Source organism: Chinchilla lanigera, unplaced genomic scaffold (genome assembly GCF_000276665.1).
Source record: "Chinchilla lanigera isolate Chin_1 unplaced genomic scaffold, ChiLan1.0 scaffold00033, whole genome shotgun sequence".
NCBI classification, from domain to species: Eukaryota; Metazoa; Chordata; class Mammalia; order Rodentia; family Chinchillidae; genus Chinchilla; species Chinchilla lanigera.
Window position 1 is genome coordinate 18,460,223 of NW_004955434.1, and position 22,546 is coordinate 18,482,768.

The 22,546-nt window shown below is 37.3% G+C and overlaps 1 protein-coding gene across 1 annotated transcript in view; it reads left to right on the plus strand.

Annotated features, from left to right (window-relative positions):
* Positions 1–22,546, plus strand: part of Ccdc171 (coiled-coil domain containing 171) — a gene marked incomplete at its 5' end in the record, with an annotated part of 359,501 nt that overhangs the window by 58,947 nt on the left and 278,008 nt on the right. Inside the window, 3 exon segments of the mRNA XM_013516391.1 lie at positions 3,756–3,916; positions 7,957–8,095; positions 19,031–19,133. Of these exon segments, the coding sequence (XP_013371845.1) occupies positions 3,756–3,916; positions 7,957–8,095; positions 19,031–19,133 (403 nt within the window).

Below are 22,546 nucleotides of genomic sequence, written 5' to 3' on the forward strand. Positions count from 1 at the left end.
AGGGACGGAGCCGGGGCCAGTTTACTTGAAGCCTCCCATCACTGTAGTGGAATATCTGAGACAACCAACGTAAAAGGCCACAGGATCATTTTGGCTCCTTGTTTGGAGCTCCCCGCTCACGATCCAGTGGCCTCATCTCTCTGGGCCTCTGGTGAGGCAGCACATCGTGGTAGGGGCGTGTGGTGCAGCCAGCTGCTCACTTGAGAGAGAAAGCAGAGCCTGCGGAGGAGGGAGTGGGGCCCATGGCCCTCTTCAAAAGCTGGCCCCCAGTAACCCAAGCACCTCCCAGAAGGCCCTCTTCCTGAGGGTCCTTGGCACCTCTGAGTAGAGCCATCCTGAGCACCAAGCCTTTAACCCTTGGATCTGAGGAAGCATCCCATATCCAAGTTAGAGCACACTGTGAAGCATGAAATATTTACCATCTGGCCCTTTGCAGAAAAATTTGCTGAGCAAAGTGTTCTCTTTATCAGCAGCCATGGAATTAATTTCTTTTTGAGAACACTTGAAAAATATGCACCTCATTTACTGAGTGCATATCCTCTGGATGTCACCAGCAGTAGTCAGAGTTGAAGGTATAAAGGTAAATGAGTTCCCTTGGAAGCTTATACTCCATCATCAGAGATGGTGTGTATTTGTACATCTACATAGTTATATGAGTATATTGATGCGTAGATAGAATTACAGAATACTATGATACTATGGAATCACAGCAAAGAGAGGGTTAAATCTAGGAGGAGAATTGAATGGAGGCATCCTAAGGAAAGTGTCCTTTTCTCTAGGTCTGAGAAAATGAGAAATCATTTCTAAGAGAACAGAGCACACAGAATATTAACTAGCAAACTACTGCCTGTGGACCTGCAGCCCATTTGCATAGAGCTTTATTGAAGCACAGCCGTGCCCCTTTGTTTACTTGTCTGTAGCTGCTTGTCAAGTCAAAGTGTGCAAAACCTAGATTGTTTACTCTTTGGCTTTTTACAGAAAGTTTGCGGATCACTGTTATAAACAAGTCACTCAGTGAGTGTATAGAGGATCAGGTCATCTGCAGATAATGATAACTTAACTTCTTATCCTGTACACATCCCTTTTCTTCTTCTTGCCTGCTTGTTCTTGATAATGCTTTGAGTATTTTGTTGAACTGGAGTGGTGATAGCAGACGTCTTTGTCTTGTTCCTGATTTTAGAGGGAAGCTTTTGGTGTTTTCTCATTGAATATGGTGTTGGGAGTTGGTTTCTCACAATTGGCTTTTATCAGATTGAGATACGGTCCTTTTGTATCTATTTTCTCCAGTGTTTTCATCATGAAAAGGTGCTGGATTTTTTAAAAGTTTTTTCTTCATCTATTGAGATGACCTTGTGATTTTTGTCCTTTCTTCTGTTTATTCGATGGATTACATTTGTTGATTTGTGTATGTCCTGGAATTAAGCCTGCTTGATCATGGTATATGATCTTTCTGATGATTTATTGCAGTCTATTGGCCCGTATCTTGTTGAGGATTTTTATATTCATAGTCATTAAAGAAATTGGTCTGTAGTTCCCTTTTTTGATTGGGTCTTTTTCTGGTTTTGGAGTTAGGGTAACTGTAACTTCCAAGAATGACTTTGAGACTGCTCTTTCCCTTCTAACTTGTTTAAAAAGTTTGTGAAGTACTGGTGTTACATGTGCCCTGAAGTTTTTGTATAATTCAACAGTGAATCCATTCGAACTTGGGCTTTTATCAGTTGGTAGGTCTTTTATTATTGCTTCAATTTCATTGCCATAACTGGATTATTCAGGGTTTTAAAATCTTGGCTCAATTTTGGTAATTTGTATATATTCCCATTTTGAATAATTCATGTGTGTGGCTCTTGGTTCCCTCCTCTTTGACCCCTCAGAGATTAGCTTTGGAGGATTTGGGAGTTTTTGGAGACTTTGTTTTGTTTTTGTTTTTCTTCGGTACCAGCAATCGAACTCACGACCTTGCGCTTGCCAGGCAGGCGCTGTGCTGCTGAGATAAATCCCCAGCCCTTTTGGAGACTTTTTGGGGTTCGTATTTTCACGTTTCTCGTTTTGTTCGTTGGTCTTTTTCCTGTGGAGGCTTCACGGTGACTGTAGGAGAAAGCCTTTTCCTAGTTTGAAGACCTCTTTAGTTAATACCCGTTTTTCAGTGATGTACCTTTGCATAGTTATTTTGCCTCTGTCTCTGGTTCCATCACCTCTGCTTACTCAAGATGGGAGGTTATAGCATATTTGGCCCCTTACCCTATTTTCCAGGAATGGGCCACAGTGTTGTGGATGACCCCAAGGCAATCCAGATACTGCATCCCATGAACACCAACTAGTAGTGACAGCTGTGACACCTTGGCTATATTAACACCACCAGCATCAATTATAGAATCACATAGAGACCGAATATTGATAAGATGTAGGGAACTATTAATAAAGTACACCCTTAATCTTAGAAGAGAGATCTATAATTATAGTATGACCCTGAAGACAAGCCAAATTTGTCCTACTTTGACCCATGGTAAATATCTACTAAATGAAACCACCTTGCCTCTACTAGCAATAGAGCAGTGTTCCCAGCAGCAGCATAGAGTTAGCCAGCTAGCTACAGATTCGTGAGCCTTAGTGGTTATACTAGGAAAATTAGATGATTTGGGGAACCAAGAAATGAAAAAGCAAAATTTGAAAAATTCATCATTGAGATTTGAGGAAAGGACCTGTGGAGGATTAAAAAGAAGTCAGTGGTCCTGGAGAGCAGTAGTAGGAAACAATGAACAAGAAGGAGGAGAAGAAGCAAAGCAGAGAGCAAAGATGGGAAAAGAGAAAAGAAACTGAAAGGAAAAAAAGAGGAAGAAAACCCTCTAAGCCCCCACAAATCTGAAGGAAAGATAAAAATAATACAAAATAGCAAACCAAAAATGGATTGAGTCAAAGAAAAAGCCCGTGTGTTATTGAATGCTTGTTTTCTTCCAAGGTCTGCAGTCGCTTGGGTCCAGTGAGTCATGATTTTCTATGCCTAGCTTTAGGGCCTATGTTTTGTTTGAATTTTGTTTGTTTGTTTGTTTGGTTTTTGTCTAACCTTGATCTCACTGTGTGAGGCCCAGGCTGGCCTGGAACTCATTCGTGGTGATCCTCCTGCCTCAAGGCCCCTGCTATACTTGGCCTTGTTTAGATTTTTGAGATAGTCTCAATATGTAGTTGAGGTTGGCCTTGAACTTGTAGTGATCCTCCTGCCTCAGCCTTCCAAGTGCAGGTGTGGATCATCACATCTGGCTAGGATCTATGGGTTCTTGAGGTGCCCTCTGTGTACCAGAGGCCCCTCTGTTTTCCCCAGAATCTGGTTACCATTCAAGCCAAGTGGTTACTTGCTCCTACTGTTAGATGGGGGATTCAGTCTGCCCTCTGGTCTCTGCTGGATTTGGAGTGCCCTGTTAGACTTAGTGTCTGTAGTTCTCTGACTCAGTTTAACACCTACCTCAGACCAATTGTGCTTTATCTGTGGCCCCCTGTACTCTCTCACGTCTAGGTCATATTGAAGCAAGTCCAAGGTTTCAGATCACTTAGCCTGAAATGTGTCAGTCTAAGAGTGTTGGTTGATAATGAATTCATTCTTCTACATTAAGAAATCTCGAGGGATAACAAATCTGTCAAATTTTGTAAGCCTATAAAGGTATTCATATAATAATGTTTTTCATAAGTGAGGAAAAATACTTTGGATTTCAAAAGTCTAGCATTTCTTAGTTTGTTTTAATTACTTCTTTGTCATCCGGTAGTTACGGATTCGAGACCTTGAAGGAGCTTTGCAAGTAGAAAAGGCTAGCCAAGCAGAAGCTGTTGCTGATTTGGAAATGATCAAGAATGAATTCAAGGAAGTTGAAAGTGCTTATGAGAGAGAAAAGCAAAACGCACAAGAAGGCTTCGCAAAACTAAATGTGTAAGTACTTCCCTGAAATTCTTTGAATTATTACGAATGTTTTCTGAAAGCTATTTAAGTATGCATATGTAATACTTTATTTAACTCCATATGTGTCAATATATCGCCACTTCGGCATGCAGGTGATGTAACATTTGAGATGTTTTCCACTGGTTTTTCTCTTCCTAAGTGTTTGAAATGTGTGTGTTTTACTTTCTACACCTTCCCCTTGGGGCTGGCCCCATTTTGGCTGCCCAGTGGCTCTGTGTGGCTAATGCCATTGTCCTGGGCCATTCAGACTTAGAGGCTTAGGTGAAGTCAGGACTAGGATAGATGTGGGGGATCAGGGTTCAGGTGGCCTGGTACTGAGATTAGATTAGATTTGCTTTCTTCACTGTGTACATAACTACAGTGCTCTCTGCTGTCATTAAAACACCCATTGCCTTTTTCTGTGATCTTGTCCTACTGTCGGAGTGACCAATCATAGCACTCAGCAAAATCTGATGTGTATTCTCTCTCCCAAGAGAGTGTGAATGCATCAAAGTAAACATAATTCATTTACTTACCCAGGTTTCACTATAGTACAGTTTTTACCTCAGTAAACTTTTGCTGAATAGATTTCTTTGGTTGATGTAGAATCCTTCTACTATTTATGTAAATCAATAAATGTAATACACTATATTACAGAGCTGAGGACAAAAATCGTATGGTCATCTCAACAGATGCAGAAAAAACATTTGACAAAGTCCAGCACTCATTCATGATAAAAACTCCACAGAAAATTGGCATAGATGGTCTTTATCTCAGTCTGATAAAAGTGATCTATGACAAAGCAACAGCCAGCACCATACTAAAGGGACAAATACTGAAAGCTTTCACTCTAAAATCAGGAACAAGGCAAGGATGTCCACTATCACCACTCTTACTCAATATAGTTCTGGAAACTTTAGCCAGATCAATTAGACAAGAGAAAGAAATAAAAAGAATAAGGATAATGTAATGGTTGATACATTGTGTCAACTTGAGAAGTTTAGAGGCTTAACTAAGGGACTCAGCAGGGGGCCAGGGTCCTCACTTTGTAAACATTCTGATCCTGTGCAAGAGAAGGGCACGGAGGTGTTGTGGGTGCAAAGGACCCATTCTAGTTTGGAGAACCTGTGTAGAATATAAGGGAGGAAAAGAGGCTTGCTTGCCCTACTTTTGCTCTTGCTGTTTTGGCTGTCTTCTGCTGCCTTGAGCTGTTGCCCCTGTGCCATGCCACCCTCCTTTGGAGCCAGCTGATTATGGACTGAAACCTCCACAAACTGTGAGCTAAATGAACTTTTTCTTCTTTAACTTTGGAGGTCGGGTCTTTTGTCTCAGCAATGAGAGAAAAGTACTTTAGCTGTAGCTCTCATTAATGTTAGTGGTAGATTGGGGGTACAGAGTTTCATAAAACATGGCTATACTTCCTAGTACAGAAAATTTGGTAATGCTTTTTGGATTGTGAAGTATTCCAAGAGTCCCAGGGATGCAGTTGCTAGAAAGTAAATATATAAATGTGTTTTGCATTTTGTTTATTCATTTATTTATTTGAGACAAGGTCTTGCTATGTTGCTCAGGCTGGTCTTAAACTCTTGGGCTCAAGTGATCCTCCCACCTCAGTCTCCTGCATAGCTGGGACTGGACTAGAGGTGGGTGCCACTGCAGCTGGCTGCAATATATTTATTAGTGCAATGCACAATCTTTAAAAACCTTGATTTCTAGGCCACATGTGGAAATTGTTTCAGATTTTCTTGAACTACAGAAGTAATAATAGTAGCAATACTACTACTAGTAGTTGACATGCATTGTGGCTTACTACATATATAGCATTTCATTTAATCTAACACCTTATGTGTTATTTTTTTAATCCCTTGCCTTGCAATTACTTATATCTGCATTATATGTGTCTCCCAAACAGGATTCAATTAATTCTTTTCTCTTTCTGTTCTTTCAATAGAGTTTGCTTTGCAGGTCCAGAGTACTTTATTTTTTGTAACTTTATAGTATATTTTATTGTAATCTATGTTGTGCATTGTCTGTCTTATATGGAAAGGAACTTTATTCATGCATCGTGAAGAGTAGTGCCACGTAAGAGCAGCTACATAAAGATTTCCTGTGTCAACAAATGAAAGAATAATGATTGCCTCATAAGTTGAATTGGTTTCGTGGTATTAGCCGGTGCTTAGTCATTATCATGTGTTTATGTGATTACCAGTCACTACATTATTATTATTTTTTTTAATGGAACATTTTATTTAACTTTCCATAGTTCAGCTGGACATTCATTCGTTTCTAGTGTTTAGGAAGTCTAAAGTCATTTGGTTGCTGATATTTTGTATATAGTCCTTGGTTTTCTCTGGACACTTATATAGTGTCCACCAGCTCTGAAATCATAAACAAATGTGTAAAATGGTTTAATGATGTTGGATTATAATACAAGATAAAATAACAACATATGTGTATTTCCATACTCTGTGGACACTGCAGAATCTTCTCTTTGTTCTAGTGTTCTGAAATTTTGTGATGATGGGCCCAGCTGAAGCTGTTTTTCTTTCACTTTATGGGGTACTTACTGAACTCTTTCTATTTTAGATACTTATTTTTGGAAAATTCTTTTATATTACTGTGTTGTTGATTTCCATTTTTAAAAACTTATTTATATGTTGAGACTCCTGGATTTATTTTCTGATTTTCTTACCTTTTCTCTACTTTGATCCATTTTTATTCCTTCCTGGTACTTTCTGAAAGATTTATATCACTAGATCCAGTTCTTCTACACATGTAGCTAATTTACCTTGATAGAAAAGAGAATATACAAAATAGGTATCACTAGAATTGTCTCTTTTCAACCCTGGAGAAGAGTATGTTGTCTGTTCACAGTAAGGTCATATATCACTCAAAAATTAGCTTCTTATTTGATTATAGCTTGAATGTAGTATGGATTCGGTTATGTGGAATCACTCTGTTTCCTTGAATTACAGCTTAAAAATTAGAGGAAATGGATTTACTACTTTTATCAGGAAGGCCACAGATTAAAACTCGTGACAACACTTTAATTTGAATTAGAAGTACTTATCTAGAAGTAATACTTCCAAACTGCCTTTCATCATATGTCTATGTAAGAATATCAATACAGTTTAATGCTTTCTTGGTTACTTTTCTCTTGTTGCTAAGACAAAATACCTGACACCCAAAATTAAGGAAGGAAAAGTTTATTTAGCTCACAGTTTGTGGAGGTTTCAGTCTGTACCCAGCTGGTTCCAAGGCAGAGTGGCACATGGCAGAGGGTAACAGTTCATGGTGGTGGAAAACAGCAAAAGCAACAGGAGCAAAAGGGTGGCAAGCATCCTCTTTCCCTTGCTTACACTGTATGCAAACTACCTGCCCCAGGGCAGGTGTAGCATATCCATAATTCCAACGCTGGACCACGAATCAATTGTAAACTCCAGAAGCCTGCACCATGACTGCATGAGGCTTTGGGGGCACACCCAAACACAAACCAAAACAAATGCCAACCTGAGAAACATTTAAATAGGAAGACAGATCCTTTGAAAAGAAATTCATGTGTTTTCAAACTGGACATGAGTGATTTTTGAATATTCTTCCTTTTGGATTTTTCATGCTATCACACCAGTTCTACTTGCATGGACACTCAGAAATAAAATAGTTGCTCCATTTCTATCATTGCATGTTCTGAAATGGTTTATTAGAACTATTTTCTCAGTCTTGAGGCAGTTTCTGACCTAACTGAACTGTGGTAGGCGGATTTTGTTCATCAAAAATAACGGGGAGACCGCATCAACACTAACTAAATCTATTTGGTTTGTAACCTTGGACATAGTATAAATACCTGCTATCAAAAGGGAAGTATTATTGCTTTAAACTCTTTTAATTTGGGAAAAAAAGAAAGGTGGGCTTTAAAAAGCCTTTTGGTGTGAGAAAACATATAGTACATTAACTGTTTGTGTTAAAGAGGTATCACAGAAATTGATAAAAAGCATATTTGAAAGACCTGCTCTGACACTTTAACTTTTCAGGTTGGAAAGAGAGTATTTCTCCAAAAACAAGAAACTAAATGAAGAGATCGAGGAACAGAAGAAAGTAATTATGGACCTTTCAAAGAGACTTCAGTATAATGAAAAAAGTTGCAGTGAATTACAGGAAGAACTTGTAATGGTAAGGATAAAAAAGAAAACCCTATGGCAGTTACTTTATTGGGTCATATTTGATGTGTATCAGATTTCCCACTCCCCTCACTGTGTACCGTGAGATACTAGTATGAAAGTAATTTTAGTGACATTGGCATAAAATTTCTAAACTGGAAATGCTAACTACATCAAGTAAAATATACCAAATAAAACCTTTCTGATTTGGATACTTGTGGAAACTAACTGAATTAGTAAAAATTCTGAGTTATAAAATATTTTAAAATGTATCCAGGGTTATTTTCTTTTTATTTAAAGTGCATAAAACAATATTACCTAAGTAGAGGGAATGAGGCTTTATAATCAGACTCGGATGTTTCAAAGAGTTCATTTTGTAATCATTCTATAACTGATCATTCTGTCTCCATTCCCCAGTAATCTAGCTTTCACATCACCAGCAACTTTTTTTTTATTTTTTATATTGGTCTGTCCTTGTCAGCTCCCCTTATTTAAAAACTCTCAGTGTCTCTTGTTTTCAGAATAGAGTCCAGCTTGTCACATTATGCTCTTTTTCATTTTGGCTCCATGCTAACTTTTTTCAGCTGTTTCTTTTGCCTTTGGCCATTATTTGTCTTGGATTAGTCACATGTGAGTGCTCCTGGCTTTTTAAACATATACTTTCATACCTTGTTCAGGCTATGATTATTTTGACCCATATACCACTAAAATGCTCCTTCTTTTCTTTTCCATTAACAAATTCCTGTTTATTCTGTAATAGCCAGCTCTAATATTTTCATTATATTACCACCTACCTTAAGTCAGAATTCTTCTCTTCCCCAGCTGTATTTGTAATACTTAGTTTAGCAACTTTATCATAAGTCACCAAAATCTGCTGTGTATTATCTCTCCCAAGGGAGTGTGAATGCATCGAAGTAAGCATAATTCATTTTGCTTACCCAGGTTTCACTATAGTGCAGTACAGCTCTTACCTCAATAAAATTTTGCTGAATAGCTTTCTTTGGTTGATGCCGAGTACTCCTACTCTGCTGTCTGTTGGGAATCCCAACAGGGTGACGTAAATGTGATAGGAATACCTTGTTACCTTATCTTGTTCCCCACACACATACCTTCCTCACACTTTCAGCTGTGCCCCATGACTCTTAATGATTTCAATTATTGAGGAAAATGAATATTGTGTTTCCTTCTCAGAAAAGGTGAATACTCAGGATTATACTGTGATTTGATGACCAAATAAGTGCTTCCCAGATAGAAAGGTAATCATGGGATTAAATTGAAATTCTGCAGCATTTTCAAAGATTCCTTATTATACATAGTCTCTACCTCAAGATGTCCAGTGTGTTCTGATTTTGAAATTGATATCATTGCTTGCTCTGTGGTTCAGTTGTGATTTGGGTATTTTGAGTGTGGCGTTTTTAGTAGGAGCTCTCTCTGTATACTCCAGTGTTTATTCACTGTTATGTGTTACCCCAAATTTATTAGGCCGTCCTTTCCCTTTTTATTTTTATTTTTCTGTAATGGAGATTAAGCCCAGGGTCATGTGTATGCTAGGCAAGCTTTTTACCACTGAGCTGTAACCCCAGTGTCTGTCCTACCTCTTAACTCTGGGCTCAGGAAGAAGAGTCAGTGGTAGAGTAAAATGTGTCCAGGTCATTAACCTGAGTACTGGATTTGGCATGCTTGCTTATCAGACTTTGTTCCTGGTAGTTTGGAAAATGACCCAGAGTTCTAACTGAGTGTGCATTAGTTAAGACGTCATCACCAGTGTAAGTTGCATTAATTCTTCTAATTCTGGCCTTCTACAATTCCAGTGAGTAGATGCAAAAAAAAAATGAGACTGACTGAATTTACCACTGAACATAGGGTGTTTTTTTTTTAATTTATTTTATTTTATTTTATTTTTTCCGGTACTGGGAATCGAACTCACGACCTTGCGCTTGCCAGGCAGGTGCTTTTGCCACTGAGCTAAATCCCCAGCCCCTACATAGGGTGTTTGATGGTTAAAAAAATGGAACTTATGGCCGATAGGTGTTTTTTTTTTTGAACTTATGGCCGATAGGTGTTTTTTTTGAACTTATGGCCGATAGGTGTTTTTTTTTGAACTTATGGCCGATAGGTGTTTTTTTTTTGAACTTATGGCCGATAGGTGTTTTTTTTTTGAACTTATGGCCGATAGGTGGTTTTTTTTTTGAACTTATGGCCGATAGGTGTTTTTTTTTTGAACTTATGGTCGATAGGTGTTTTTTTTTGAACTTATGGCCGATAGGTGTTTTTGAATGTTCTTACAGTTTGGTTGATGGTCTAAAATGAGGCAGGTTGCAGCTCACCAGCAACCTTTGTTTGCTTGACACACATCCCATAAGTGCTGTTGGTTTGGTAACAGTTGTGACAATTGTAGACTTTTGTTTCTTCAAAATTTGATGGATTGCTAAAAGCAGTTACAGATCTTTGAACAAAAGTTTCTTGCTGAAGAGTTAATAGGGTGTTAAAAAACTATTCAGGTAATGACTAAGTAATGTATAGCTTATGTGGTTCAAAGTAATTAATATGTTTCTAATTTTTTCCTCTTTTAAAATCCTATCTTTGTCTCCCATCTTTCTTTTTATTTGCTTTTCTCTTTGATTGTTTTATGTTTTATTCTTACTAGTAATATTGTCTTTATTTCTTTCCCTGACTGTATATGAAATTTAAAAATTATTTAATGAAAATTTATTGAATGCAAATACTATTTATTAATTTAAATAGTATAGTTTTCCTTTTATAAAATTATTGTTTTTTGTAATTACATTTTTTCTTTTATATATTCCTTTATTGATTTTTTTTTCCTCGAATAGGTTAGTGTCCTTTAGGGAAAAATGGTTTTAAAATTTTCTTTTTTTTGGTGATACTAGGAATTGAACCCAGGAGTGTTCTACTACTGAGCTACATCCCAGGCTTTTTAGGTTAGAGTTTTTCTAGGTTACCCAGGCTGGCCTTGAACTTGCTATTCTCCTGCCTCAGCCTCCTGAGTAGCTTGGATCATGGATGTGAGCTCTTGCTCCCAGCTAAAAATTTTTGAAATTGGATGTGGTAGCATTTTACCTGTAAACCTAGCATTCTGGAGGCTGAGGTAGGATTGCAAGTTCAAGGCCAATCTGGTAAACTTAGCAAGACTTTGTCTGAAAGCAAAAAGTGAAAAAGGGCTGGGGACTTAGTTCAGTAGTAGAGTGCTGAACTGAATACCCAGTACTGCCAAACAGACAGACAAACCTCAGGAACTCCAAAACAGCAACAACCACCCCTTCTAAAGAAGTATCTATCAACTTAAACATTTAAACCCATTGACGGGAAATTGTCCTTGTGCTATACCCTTGAAGTCTAGCTGATGTTTTGAATTAATTTTTGTTGAGTGCAGAGAAATGACATATGAAGCAGCATCTACCTTTTGATTTTTTGCCTTTATTTTTTTCATTTTGTAAATGAAATTGTTTTCATGATATCCCATGATCTTATGTATTCTAGTGTGTCAGTTCAGACAGTTATTTACCTACAGGTAATTTTTCTCTCCCTTTGAGCTAATAGCTTGTTTTCTAGTTTAGGTCATGTTCAGGTCCATTTTTCAAGTCTGGGTTTTATTTTCTCTGTTGCCTTGGAAGAGGAAAAGCCACTTTCCTCATGCATTTTCTGTTGATATCAGGGTGTTGTTAATAAGATTCATAGGCTTCAGGAAAATTTGAATCTTAAAAAATGACACTTGTATAATTTGGTACAGCATAGACTTTCAGAGCTGAAAGGGCCTTTAAAGCTCATCTGTATACACAAGCTGTTAAGAAACTAGTCGGAAAGTGATTGCTGCACAGCTTCAGGAGGTACAACATATGGAACATAATTTTGGAAAAGTCCAAACTTGTTAAAGTCAAAAATCCTTTGAGATATTTAGCAATATAAACCCAGTTGACTTTGATTGTAATAAAATTCTTTCTGTCTAATGTCTGGATTTAAATGATATGATTAATAAATTAATGATAACTGTTATTATCTTCAATGGCAGAGAATTAATGGAATTCCAACCTAGAACACCTAAGGACTTAACAAAATTATTTTCATTTTCACATGAACAAGAGAATACAGAACGTGAAATGACAGAATTTTGACTTTGAAAGGTTTTACTAAAAATTGAGCTTTTAATTTCAAAATCTGTGAATTTGATAATTATTCGCTCAGCTACCAGATGAAACTGAATTTCTAGTGTAAGTTGCTTAGCAGACAGGCTTATGAGGTTCAGTGGGTCAGATGGGTCTTTTGGACATCACTGTGTGTTTTGATACCTGCTTCTTTTAAAGCAGGGGAGCTTTCATTTTCAAAATGGTATTATTAGGACTTGCTTTGTGCTTCAATGAAATTTTCTTAAGTCCATCATTTCTTGAGATTTGCTTTTCTGCCACTCAATAATATTTAGTTACCGCTCTAAGAGAGACTGTATATTGGAAAGGGAATTCTGGTTGTCAAGAGGTTTTGCTCAAAGAATGTTTTATTCTCTGAAGCACTTCTGATTGAAAATGGTCAAGTGTATATGTTTTCCTATACTTTGGGGGCCTACCTGATTGTATATAATAATAATGATTGCTAGTACTGGATAGGATTTTGAAATTTGTTGTACGTTGTGGTGAAGGTAATGTTTCTTGGTAATATTTTTGCTTCAGATGTTCTTTTAGGTTGCTTTAGGACATGTTTGTCATCTTGTAGGATGTGTTCAAAGCTAACGGGCTAATAAAGGTTCTGTTCTTAATTTTTGCTAAATAAGTGTTCATTCTTGTTTGTCACTAAGAATAATAGTATGTATATTCACAGGTCAGCATTGTTTTTGCTGATATAAACATTACTTTTAGTCTTAGTGGCCCTTAAATTTTTATACTATGAGTTTAAGTGTTCATTGTATGGGGCTGGCTCCCTAAATTTATGGTGTGGGCTTAAAGCTTTTTTATTGAAGCTTTTTGAAATTTATTTCCATATAAATTAGTAAATTTTGGAGAATTAAAGTATTTTAAATAAGGAATAAAATGTGTGTGTGTGTGTGTATTTATGTGTTAAGACTCGCATTCAGATTGGAAGGCTGCATGTGCTGAAAAATGAACAAATTGTTAAAGCCAAGCGAGGGAGGGGGCGTTTCAGTGTGTGAGAACCAGTGTGGGGTCCGTGAGTGCTTGTGTGTATGGAAGCAGCGTGGACGAGCAGGGAGAGAGAACTGAGACGTACTGGCTGTCACTGTTGGGATCAAGGAAATGCTGCAGATGGTGACGATTATGAAAACTAACTAGATCAGGTACAGGTCAGCTCAGCAAACTCTCCTGTCCCTTTAAATGCACTGAGCATGTGTGGTAACTAGGCACAAGACGTGGAAAAGGAGAGCTACGGGAGCAGACGTATGTGATGTTGTTTATAGGTTCTAATGCTTTTACTTCACAACGCATTTAAGTTATGAATTTCTTCATAGTGGCCTAACATATATACAAATTAAAAATGTGAATGCTTATTTGAATTAAAAATGTCCAGAAATTATAAGCATAATGTATAATTCTTTTCAAAGTTCAGTCAGTCTGAAATGCCAATTTCATTTAAAGTACTCTACTGGCTTAATAAAGATTAAAACATGACATATTATATTAAGCCAGAAATGCATTCTGCTTAATAGATTGAGAGATGTACTATACGAAGGTGGAAATAAAAGTATTTTATTGGACATCTCAGTTTTCTGGCAGTCAACAGTTTCCTGACCTGTCTTTTAATATTTGAATATTGTTAGTCTTCTGTCTGCACAGTGATTGTAGATTTATCGAGTATCTAAAGTAGCCCTAAGTTCAGGGTGAATAATCAGTAGGTGTCATCTAAACATCATCTCACTAGCTAGCACAGTAGTAAGGGACTTATTTGCAAGTTAACTCTTTATGTGAATTATGTTCAAGGCAAAAAAGTCCTTTTAGCCTACAATTCTGTTTTTTAAATTTCTAGAATTAGAAATTAGAAATGTTTAGAATTAGAAAATTTCTTGAATTAATAATTTAACCTTTAACCTAAACTGATTATTCTTCAGATTATATGATAAAATGTTAGAAACACATTTTTATCTTTGAATAGCACTTTGTTTTCAGTTCAGTGTTTTATTTATTTAACTGATAAATTCTATTTTCATTGTAGAATTCTTTACATGTTAAATGGCTATTAAGAGGACTCATAGCTTTGGAACAAATTTAAATATAAGCACAGTCTAGCACTAAAAACAGTTTAAACACTTTTACTATATGAATGAAAAGTGAAACCTTCATTTGTAAATTCAGAACAACTTAGAAAATTTGTCAAATATAAAGCCGGATGTGGTGGCACACACCTATAAGTCAGCACTTGGGAGGCTAACGCAGGAAGGTACCTGTAAGTTTGAGGCCAGCCTGGGCTACATAGTTTATTCAAGGCCAACCTGAATTATGGAGTCTCAAAAAACCAACCAACCAGCCAACCAACCAACCAACCAACCCAACCAAACAACAGCAGAGCGTGGTGTCATGTACCTGTAGTCCCAGTGCTCTGGGATGCTAATGTAGGAGGCGGATGGCAAGTTTGGGCCTACCTTCAGCATTTAGGGACTTAGTGAGACTCTGTCTCAAAATGAAAATATGTTTGTAAAAAGGGCTGGAACGTAGCTCAGTGTGAAGATCCTGGATTAGTTCCCACACTGGAAAAAAAAGTCAACTGTGGACATAATTATTAAATCCAAACAAAATACATAACTATTAAGTACAAGCAAAATTACTGTTCTGTGTACTGGACCACAAGCTGGATATCTCTGCAGAATGCTGAGAAAATTATAATATTATTAGTTAAAAAGCAGTGATTTTCAGGTAGAGCTAGCCTCTTTAAAAGTCTGACCAGTGATCAAATCTTTTTTTTCTCTTTTAAATATTTTATATTTTCTTGCTAATTTGATTTAAATTGTAATAGCATTGAAATTTTAGCTCATATTTTAGTCAGAGTTGAGCCCTTGAAAGAGAATTATTGCTTACATAGGAATTGAATTGAAATTTTAAGCTTACTCCATGTATGCAATTTGTTTGGTTTCTACACTTATGCTTCTATAAATGTTCATACCTTCATTTGAGGGGGACTTAGTCTCAGCATGACATATTAGAAAGAACATATATTTTGGACATAGTTTGAATTGGATTTTAGTCCCTGCCCTATCTCATAATCATGTGACCGTTAGTGATATTATTCCTCTGAATCTGTTTGTCATTTGCTAATACTTTTTATCAATGCAAAGATTTTGATAAGTCTTAAAGATAGCATATATATATCAGAATAACAGGAAATGGAACAAATATATATGCATACAACAAATAAAAATAACTGGGTTAAATGATATCAGACAAAATAGGCTTTGGAAATAAAGTGTTATTAGAGTTAAAGAGGGATATCTTAGTCACTCACTAGGGAGAGCTAACAATTACAAACATATATACACTTTACAACAGAGGTCCAAAGTATGTGAAGCAAAATCTGATACAAATCACTGGAAAAGTAGACAATAATAGTACTTGGGGGCTTCAGTACCCCACTTTCAATAGTCGGGAAAACAACTAGGAAGAATATCAGCAAATAAATAGAAGATTTAATAATGCTGTAAACAAACAGGACTTTCTGGATAGCTATAGAACACCACACTCACCAGTAGCAGAATATACATTTTCTCAAGAGCACATGAAGCATTTCTTATGCATACCCATTACTCTAGGCTGTAAAACAAGCTTCAATAAATTTAAAAGGAGTGAAATCATACAAAGTATCTTCTCTGACCAGCGGAATTAAATTAGAAATCAATGAAGAAAATTTAAAAATGTGAGTTAAATGTGAATATACTCCAAAATAACCAATTGGTTCAAAAGAAATCACAAAGGAATTAGAACACACTGAGATGAATGAAAATGAGAACAGAACCTGCCAAACTTTCTGAGATGCAGCTGATAACAGTGCTTAGGAGGGAAACTGAGAGCTGTAGTCAATCACCTATATTTAAGAAAAGAAAAGCCTTTAATAACCTAACATTTCATCTTCAAAAACTTGAAAAATCTAGCCCCCAAACAAATCAATTAAAAACAAACCATAAACAGGAAGCTGAGCGTGTTGGCACAGGTCTGTAATCCCAGCACTCTGACAGGGTGAAGCAGGAGGACCGCAACTTAACAGCCTTGGCAACTTAACAAAATGCCTGCCACCCACAAGCCAATGCACCAGAGAACAATGACACAAGAAATAAAGAGTTAAAGAAAGAGGGAGAAGCTTTATTCTCTAATGAAACTAGGAAATCAATGAGTCCAAACCTGGGTTCTTCGAAAAGATAATCTAGAAAAAGGGACAATTCAAATTACTGAAATCACGAACGGAAGATGGAGTATGACTACTGACGGTACAGAATTACATGAGAGTGCTGTGGATAATTGTATGCCAACAGGTTAGAGTATTTAGGTGAAATGACAGGTTTCTAAAAAGATAAATTACCAAAATTCGTTACATAGAAAATCAAGTAAAGTCATTGAAATAATCATCACAAAACTTCCCACAAGGAAAAACATAGGACTGGGCTGCTTCATGATACTCACTGTTTAGGAAGAGTTGACAGAAATTGTTCGCAAATTCCTTCAAAAAAGAAGAGAAGGTGACACCTGACAGCTCATTCTGCAAGTGTGTTAGTATCACCCTGACTCCAAAACCAGACGGGGCTGCATTGGCGGTATAATGCTGAGCATAGCTGCCTCCCAGACCTGAGACACTGCAAAACAAAAACAAAAACCCCAAGCTGCAGGCCAGTGTATCCCTTTTGAATGCAGGTGCTAAACTTCTTGACATACTAGCAAAGTGAATTTTTAGTAAGATATAAAAATATAATCAAGTAGAATTTATCCCAGCGATGTAAGAGTGCTGTAATGACAATATAACTTAGAAATCTTTCCGTATCATACATGCCCAAGAGTTTCCGTCAGCCTGTTGGTGGCACAAGCCTGTGATTGCATGTACTCAGGAGGCTGAGAGAGGAGGATGGCAAGTCTGAGGCAGTTTAATGAGACCCTGTCTCAAAATCAAAAAGAAAAAAAAAGGGCTGGAATGCAGCTCAGTTATTCCTCAATACTGAAAAACAGAATAAAACACCCAATCCAAAAGCGTCCTTCTCCTATTTAAAGTCTGTGTGTTGAAGAATCCTAATTAGTTTAACAGTCTTCAGCTGATGACTTGTATTCTAACTCATAATTTTAGATGCCAGGTATTGTCTGGGTACTAGTTATACACAGGTGAGGATAACATTTTTTTCCTCCTCCTAAGGAGCTTAGTCTCTTTGAAGTAGACGCAGGAATAAAGGATCTCAGAAGTAGAGTGACCAAAGGAATTGAGTACTATCTGTGCTTTCAGGTATCCACTGAGGATCTTGGAACATTTCTGTGCAAATCAGGGGCACTGCTGTATTTAAAAGATGCAATTTTGTAGTATCTTTCTCCTATTTCTTTTGTATCTATAAGCTGATCTATCTCCTCAGCTTTTAGACAAGTTTAAGTATCTCACATATTAAAAAACACAACTTTTTCTGACCTCTCTCTGTTTTCCAACTACTGCCCCTTTATTCCTTCCTCCCTTCTTGCCGAGCAGAGCTTGTCTGAACTTCAGGTTTCCATTTGCCCATCTTTCACTTGTTTCGCGGGGAGAAAGTGCTTACTTTCTCATCCCGTTCTGGTTTGTGTTAAAACTGTATGACAGTGAAGCAGATCTCACCAGAGTTACCAGTGGCTTCCACGCCCAGCGAACACTTTTGAGTAATCGTTTTTCCTGCTTTTCTGTGACTTTGGCTAGAATTGAAAACTTCCTGCTTCAAATGTTCTCATGCCTGTTTTTCATTACATCGTACCGTTTTGTCTTTTTTGCCTCCTTTTTTTGGTTTTCATAAATAATTTCTTTTTTAAAAGAAATGCTGTAGTTCTTAAGACTTTGTAGTAGACTCCTTTTCTGTTCCCTTCAAACACTCTTCAGGAGGTTTAGGCAGTATCTCTAGACCATTCTTACACCTGACATTTTTTCTGGGTTTGCAGCGGTATGTTCAGCTACTGCCATATTTTTCTATTTTGTTATTTTCTCTTTTTAGTATTTACTTAGGATCTGATATTTTCTAGATGTTGTACCCGTGCTAGGAATATCTTGTGCATCTTCAGTGGGATATGATTGAAATAGAATTAATGATTCATACTTCCTACTAAAACTAAGCAAGCAAGTGAAAAAAATAACAAAGTAAGACTTTCTCTGCCTCTATTCTTATTGAGCTGCTGAAATCTATCAACTTCCTTCAGTTTGAAGCCATGGGATTACTCTTGACTGTTCCCTTCATTTGAATACTTCCCTGTCACCATCCAATCCAATGAAACCCAGTTAGTGTAGTGGTCTAAGTCAGTGCAGTGTTATCAAGGTGGCCCTTCCATCTTCTGAGAGTCTTTCCCCCTTTTCTCTGCTAATGCCCATGGCTAAACTACCTTCACTTGACTTCTGCCCTTGCTTCTAATTGGTCCTAACTATATTCACTTTGGACTGCCATTTGGCAATTTGCCACATTACTGCAAGCATGAGTTTTTAAAGTATTCCTGAATTTATCTGTTTTCTTATCTGAAAAATGCTTATCTTTTTATCATAGCCTTATTGTGAGCATAAAGAGATTACCATGTGCAGAATACTTAGAGTAGTATGAGGCACTCCACCCTTAGTAAATTACATCCCAGTGTTACATTAAGCCAAGTAAAAGGTGTGATTAAGGCAGAGGATTCATTAACAGTAGATTTGAATGGAGTAATTAATATCTTATGTTTGATTATGATCTATAGGTTTACATTAAAGTCTGAAGCCTTTATAATGTGTGACCTTATTATGTGCACTTCTTTTCTTAAAGGCTAAGAAGCACCAGGCCTTCCTAGTAGAGACATGTGAAAATAATGTGAAAGAATTAGAATCGATCTTGGACAGCTTTACTGTGTCGGGCCAGTGGACATCAGGTTAGTTGAAGGTATAAAATGACAGATGCATCTGTCAATGTTCCAAAGTCACTACATTTTGGGAATTCTGCAGATGCCTCTCACAGTCCCTCATCTCAACGTGTTCTGATTTGATGACATGATAAGAGCAGATCTCACAGCAGTCAGTTGGCCTCGCTGGCTGCGAAAGGGTGACGGAGTGTGGACCTGCTGTTGTCCTCCCAGAACTTGATTTACAAGTGTTGGGGTCTGTGTGATTGGAAAGACAAGGGCTTGCTTGCTGTGTTCTGAATCCAACTGAGAAAAAGTCCTTACAGTATACCTGCAAGGGGAACAGATGTTTCCATCAAACTGAGCCAAATTCTGAGGCAACCTTCAGCAACTTAAAGGTCATGCATTCAAAAGGTTATGTAGGACGCAGGCTGTAAGAGTGCGTATTCCATCCATACTGTTGCTTTCTGAGCTGATTTTCACCTTTGTCTCTTGCTACCATCTAAATATGCAGTATCTAGTTAAGAGTGCATGGATAAAATATTTTGGTTTTAGTATTAGTCTGTTTACTATGGTTAAAAACTATACAGTTTGCAGTTACTTTTTATTTATTTTTTTGGTGATGGAGTCTTGCTTTGCAGCCTAGGCTGGGCTTGAACTTGTAATCTTCCTGTCTCACCTGCCTGAGTAGCTGGGATTCTAGGTATGTGCCATCATGCCTAGCTTTTGATTATATGGTATAAAACTTTGGAGGAGAGCTTTATTTTTTCTTTGATGCTCTTTTACTATTGATTATATAGATGGTGTTAGAATTTTAAAAACAATCAATAGCAAAGCCATTCATAAATTAGTACAAAGCTTGTAGAAAAATAATTGCCTTTTACTAAAGCCTTTCTTTTTATTATCTTTTGGTAACTATCCCTTTTAACTTCCTGGTTTCTTATGTACATGGGTACCCTAAATATTACAGAGAATGTGTTCATGTGCAAAGGCTGTGCACCAGGTTATGATTTTGGACTGTTATAGAAGAGTCTTTTCTACTTTTGTGCTGGTTACTCACTCTTACTCCTCTAGAATTGGTCTCTTCTGGTGTCTGGTTTACCTTGACCTTGTGGGGCTGGGGTTTATGGATCTAGGCTCCCTTATTCCTAGCGTCTGGTTGAGTTTGGACAGTGGGTGCAGGAAGTTAAGATGGCGGGAGAAGAAATAGGGTGTTTATTTCCTCTGGTCTGTGTGTGGCAGCACATCCTGGAAGTGGCTCCATTTTTTGGTAGCTACAGATTCTGTCTGGCGGGTCTTCTTTCATAGATCTAGCTCTTATTAGACTGTGGGGACAGCACTCCTGCCTCTTGACATTCCAGGCTTAGCCATGGGGTTTGTTTTGCACTCCTGCCTGTGTCATCTTACTGATGGTTAATCTGTCTAGATTTTTGTGAATAGTCTCTATTACATTCTCTTCTCATGCATTGTTCATAGTGTGTCATCCTGCTGATTCATATACCTGCTTTGGCACTAATTTCATTCTCCTCCCCTTCCTCCTTTTCTTTTCATGGTGCTGGGATTTGAACCTAAGGAGTTGCAAATATGCTAGGCAAGTATTCTACCACTTTTGCTTCCATGAGTAGCCTTATATCACTATAATGGACTCTTTCTGCCTATACTATATCAGGTTGAGTTCTTGTTGCTTAATCAGGAGGATAGAACTAATACATTTTATTAATTAATATTTTATAGAAGAAACTGATTAATTTAAAAACTTTCCTATATCAAGTCAAGGATATGTGTCTAACATACATAAAATATGCATATATCTCATGATATATATGTACTTGGGAGGAAGTCTACTTTCAATGAAACATTTTTATTTTGTGATGAGAGAATTTGTAAGAAAATTAATTCAGCTATTTTGGGAATAGTTTTTCCAGAAGTCCTCTGCTTTGTGGTTATGTTGAGTAGGTAATGATTCTTTACTCCTTTTATTGCCTCTACATAACCTGTGAATTCAATGTATACTGTCTCTGCAGCTACCCACTATTTCAGAAAAAGTAATCCATAGTTAGAAGAACAGGTACAACTTTCCTTTTTCTAGACTTGCTGTTTAAAATGCAGTGAATGAAAATTGTGTTCTTATGTTAATTGCATTCCAGAGTAGACAGTAGTTAGCAGGTGTTCTGTTCTCTCTCCTGGGATTTTTTTTTTTTTTTTGGTTTTTCTCCGGTACCGGGAACCGAACTCACGACCTTGCGCTTGCCAGGCAGGCGCTTTTGCCGCTGAGCTAAATCCCCAGCCCTTCTCCTGGGATTTTTGTGGTCTTTTACAGTAAGAAACTTTCTGAAGTAAGTGTATCCCATCAGCTTATCTTTAGGTAGTGGGCAGGCAAAGTTACAGTTAGTCCAGAGTATTCAGGATTTTATTCACTTAGAGGATTATGTAATTGATCTCCTCCTTCGTGATCAGAGTGCTAGTTTATACCTCATTTCCTAATGCCTCCAGCAATTCTTCTTCAATACTAACTGGTCTCTCTCCTTCCATTTTTGCTTTTAAGTCTGCTTTCTTGTTTCAGTTTACATTTAATGATGTTGGTGATCAAACCCAGGGCCTTATTCTTGTTAGGCAAGTGCTCTACCATGAAGCTATACTCCCGCCTTGTAGGCTGCTTTTTTCTTTTTTCTGGTATCGAGAATTGAACTCAGGACCTGATACTTGCCAGGCAGGCACTGTGCCACTGAGCTAAATCCCTGGCCCTGTAGTCTGCTTTCTTGATCGTCAGCAGAGTGATCACTTAAAAACCTGTTACTCACTTTCAGTTCTAAAAAAAATAAGTTCTAGGGATCTAATATGTAGCGTTGTAACTCCAGTTAATGATACTGTATTATATACTTGAAATTTGCCAGGAGAGTAGATCTGAAGTGTCCTTAATCTGTCCCTCTGATTATGATTTTCTATATTTATGTATTAACTTGATGGTGATGATCATTTCACTATATACATATATATGTATATACATAAAATATCCCAGTGTACATTTGAATGTATACAATTTGTTTGTCAATTATAGTTCAGTAAAGCCAAAAAAAAAATGACAAAAACCTGTTAAGAGTATGTATATCTTTCCTTTGATCTAAACTTTCAGGGCTTGCATTTTATTAGCAGCCAAATTGCCAGCAATAGGTTATAGGACCCTTTGGGCTTTGCCCCACCTTTATTGTTCTGTGGCCTTCTCTCTCTCATCTTGCGTTCTTCCCTGGTCTTGCACCACTGCGGCCTCCTGCCACTTCTTTAACATGCTGAGCGTCATGCTCCTGCCTTTGGGCCTTTTGTGATGGCCATTCCTTCTGTTTGGAAAGGTTTTTTTGTTTTTTAAATCTAGTATGTCTTCATAGTTTTCTCCCTATCTGTCTCAAGTCTGTGGTCAGGCCTCACCTTCTCTGTGAAGTTTATCC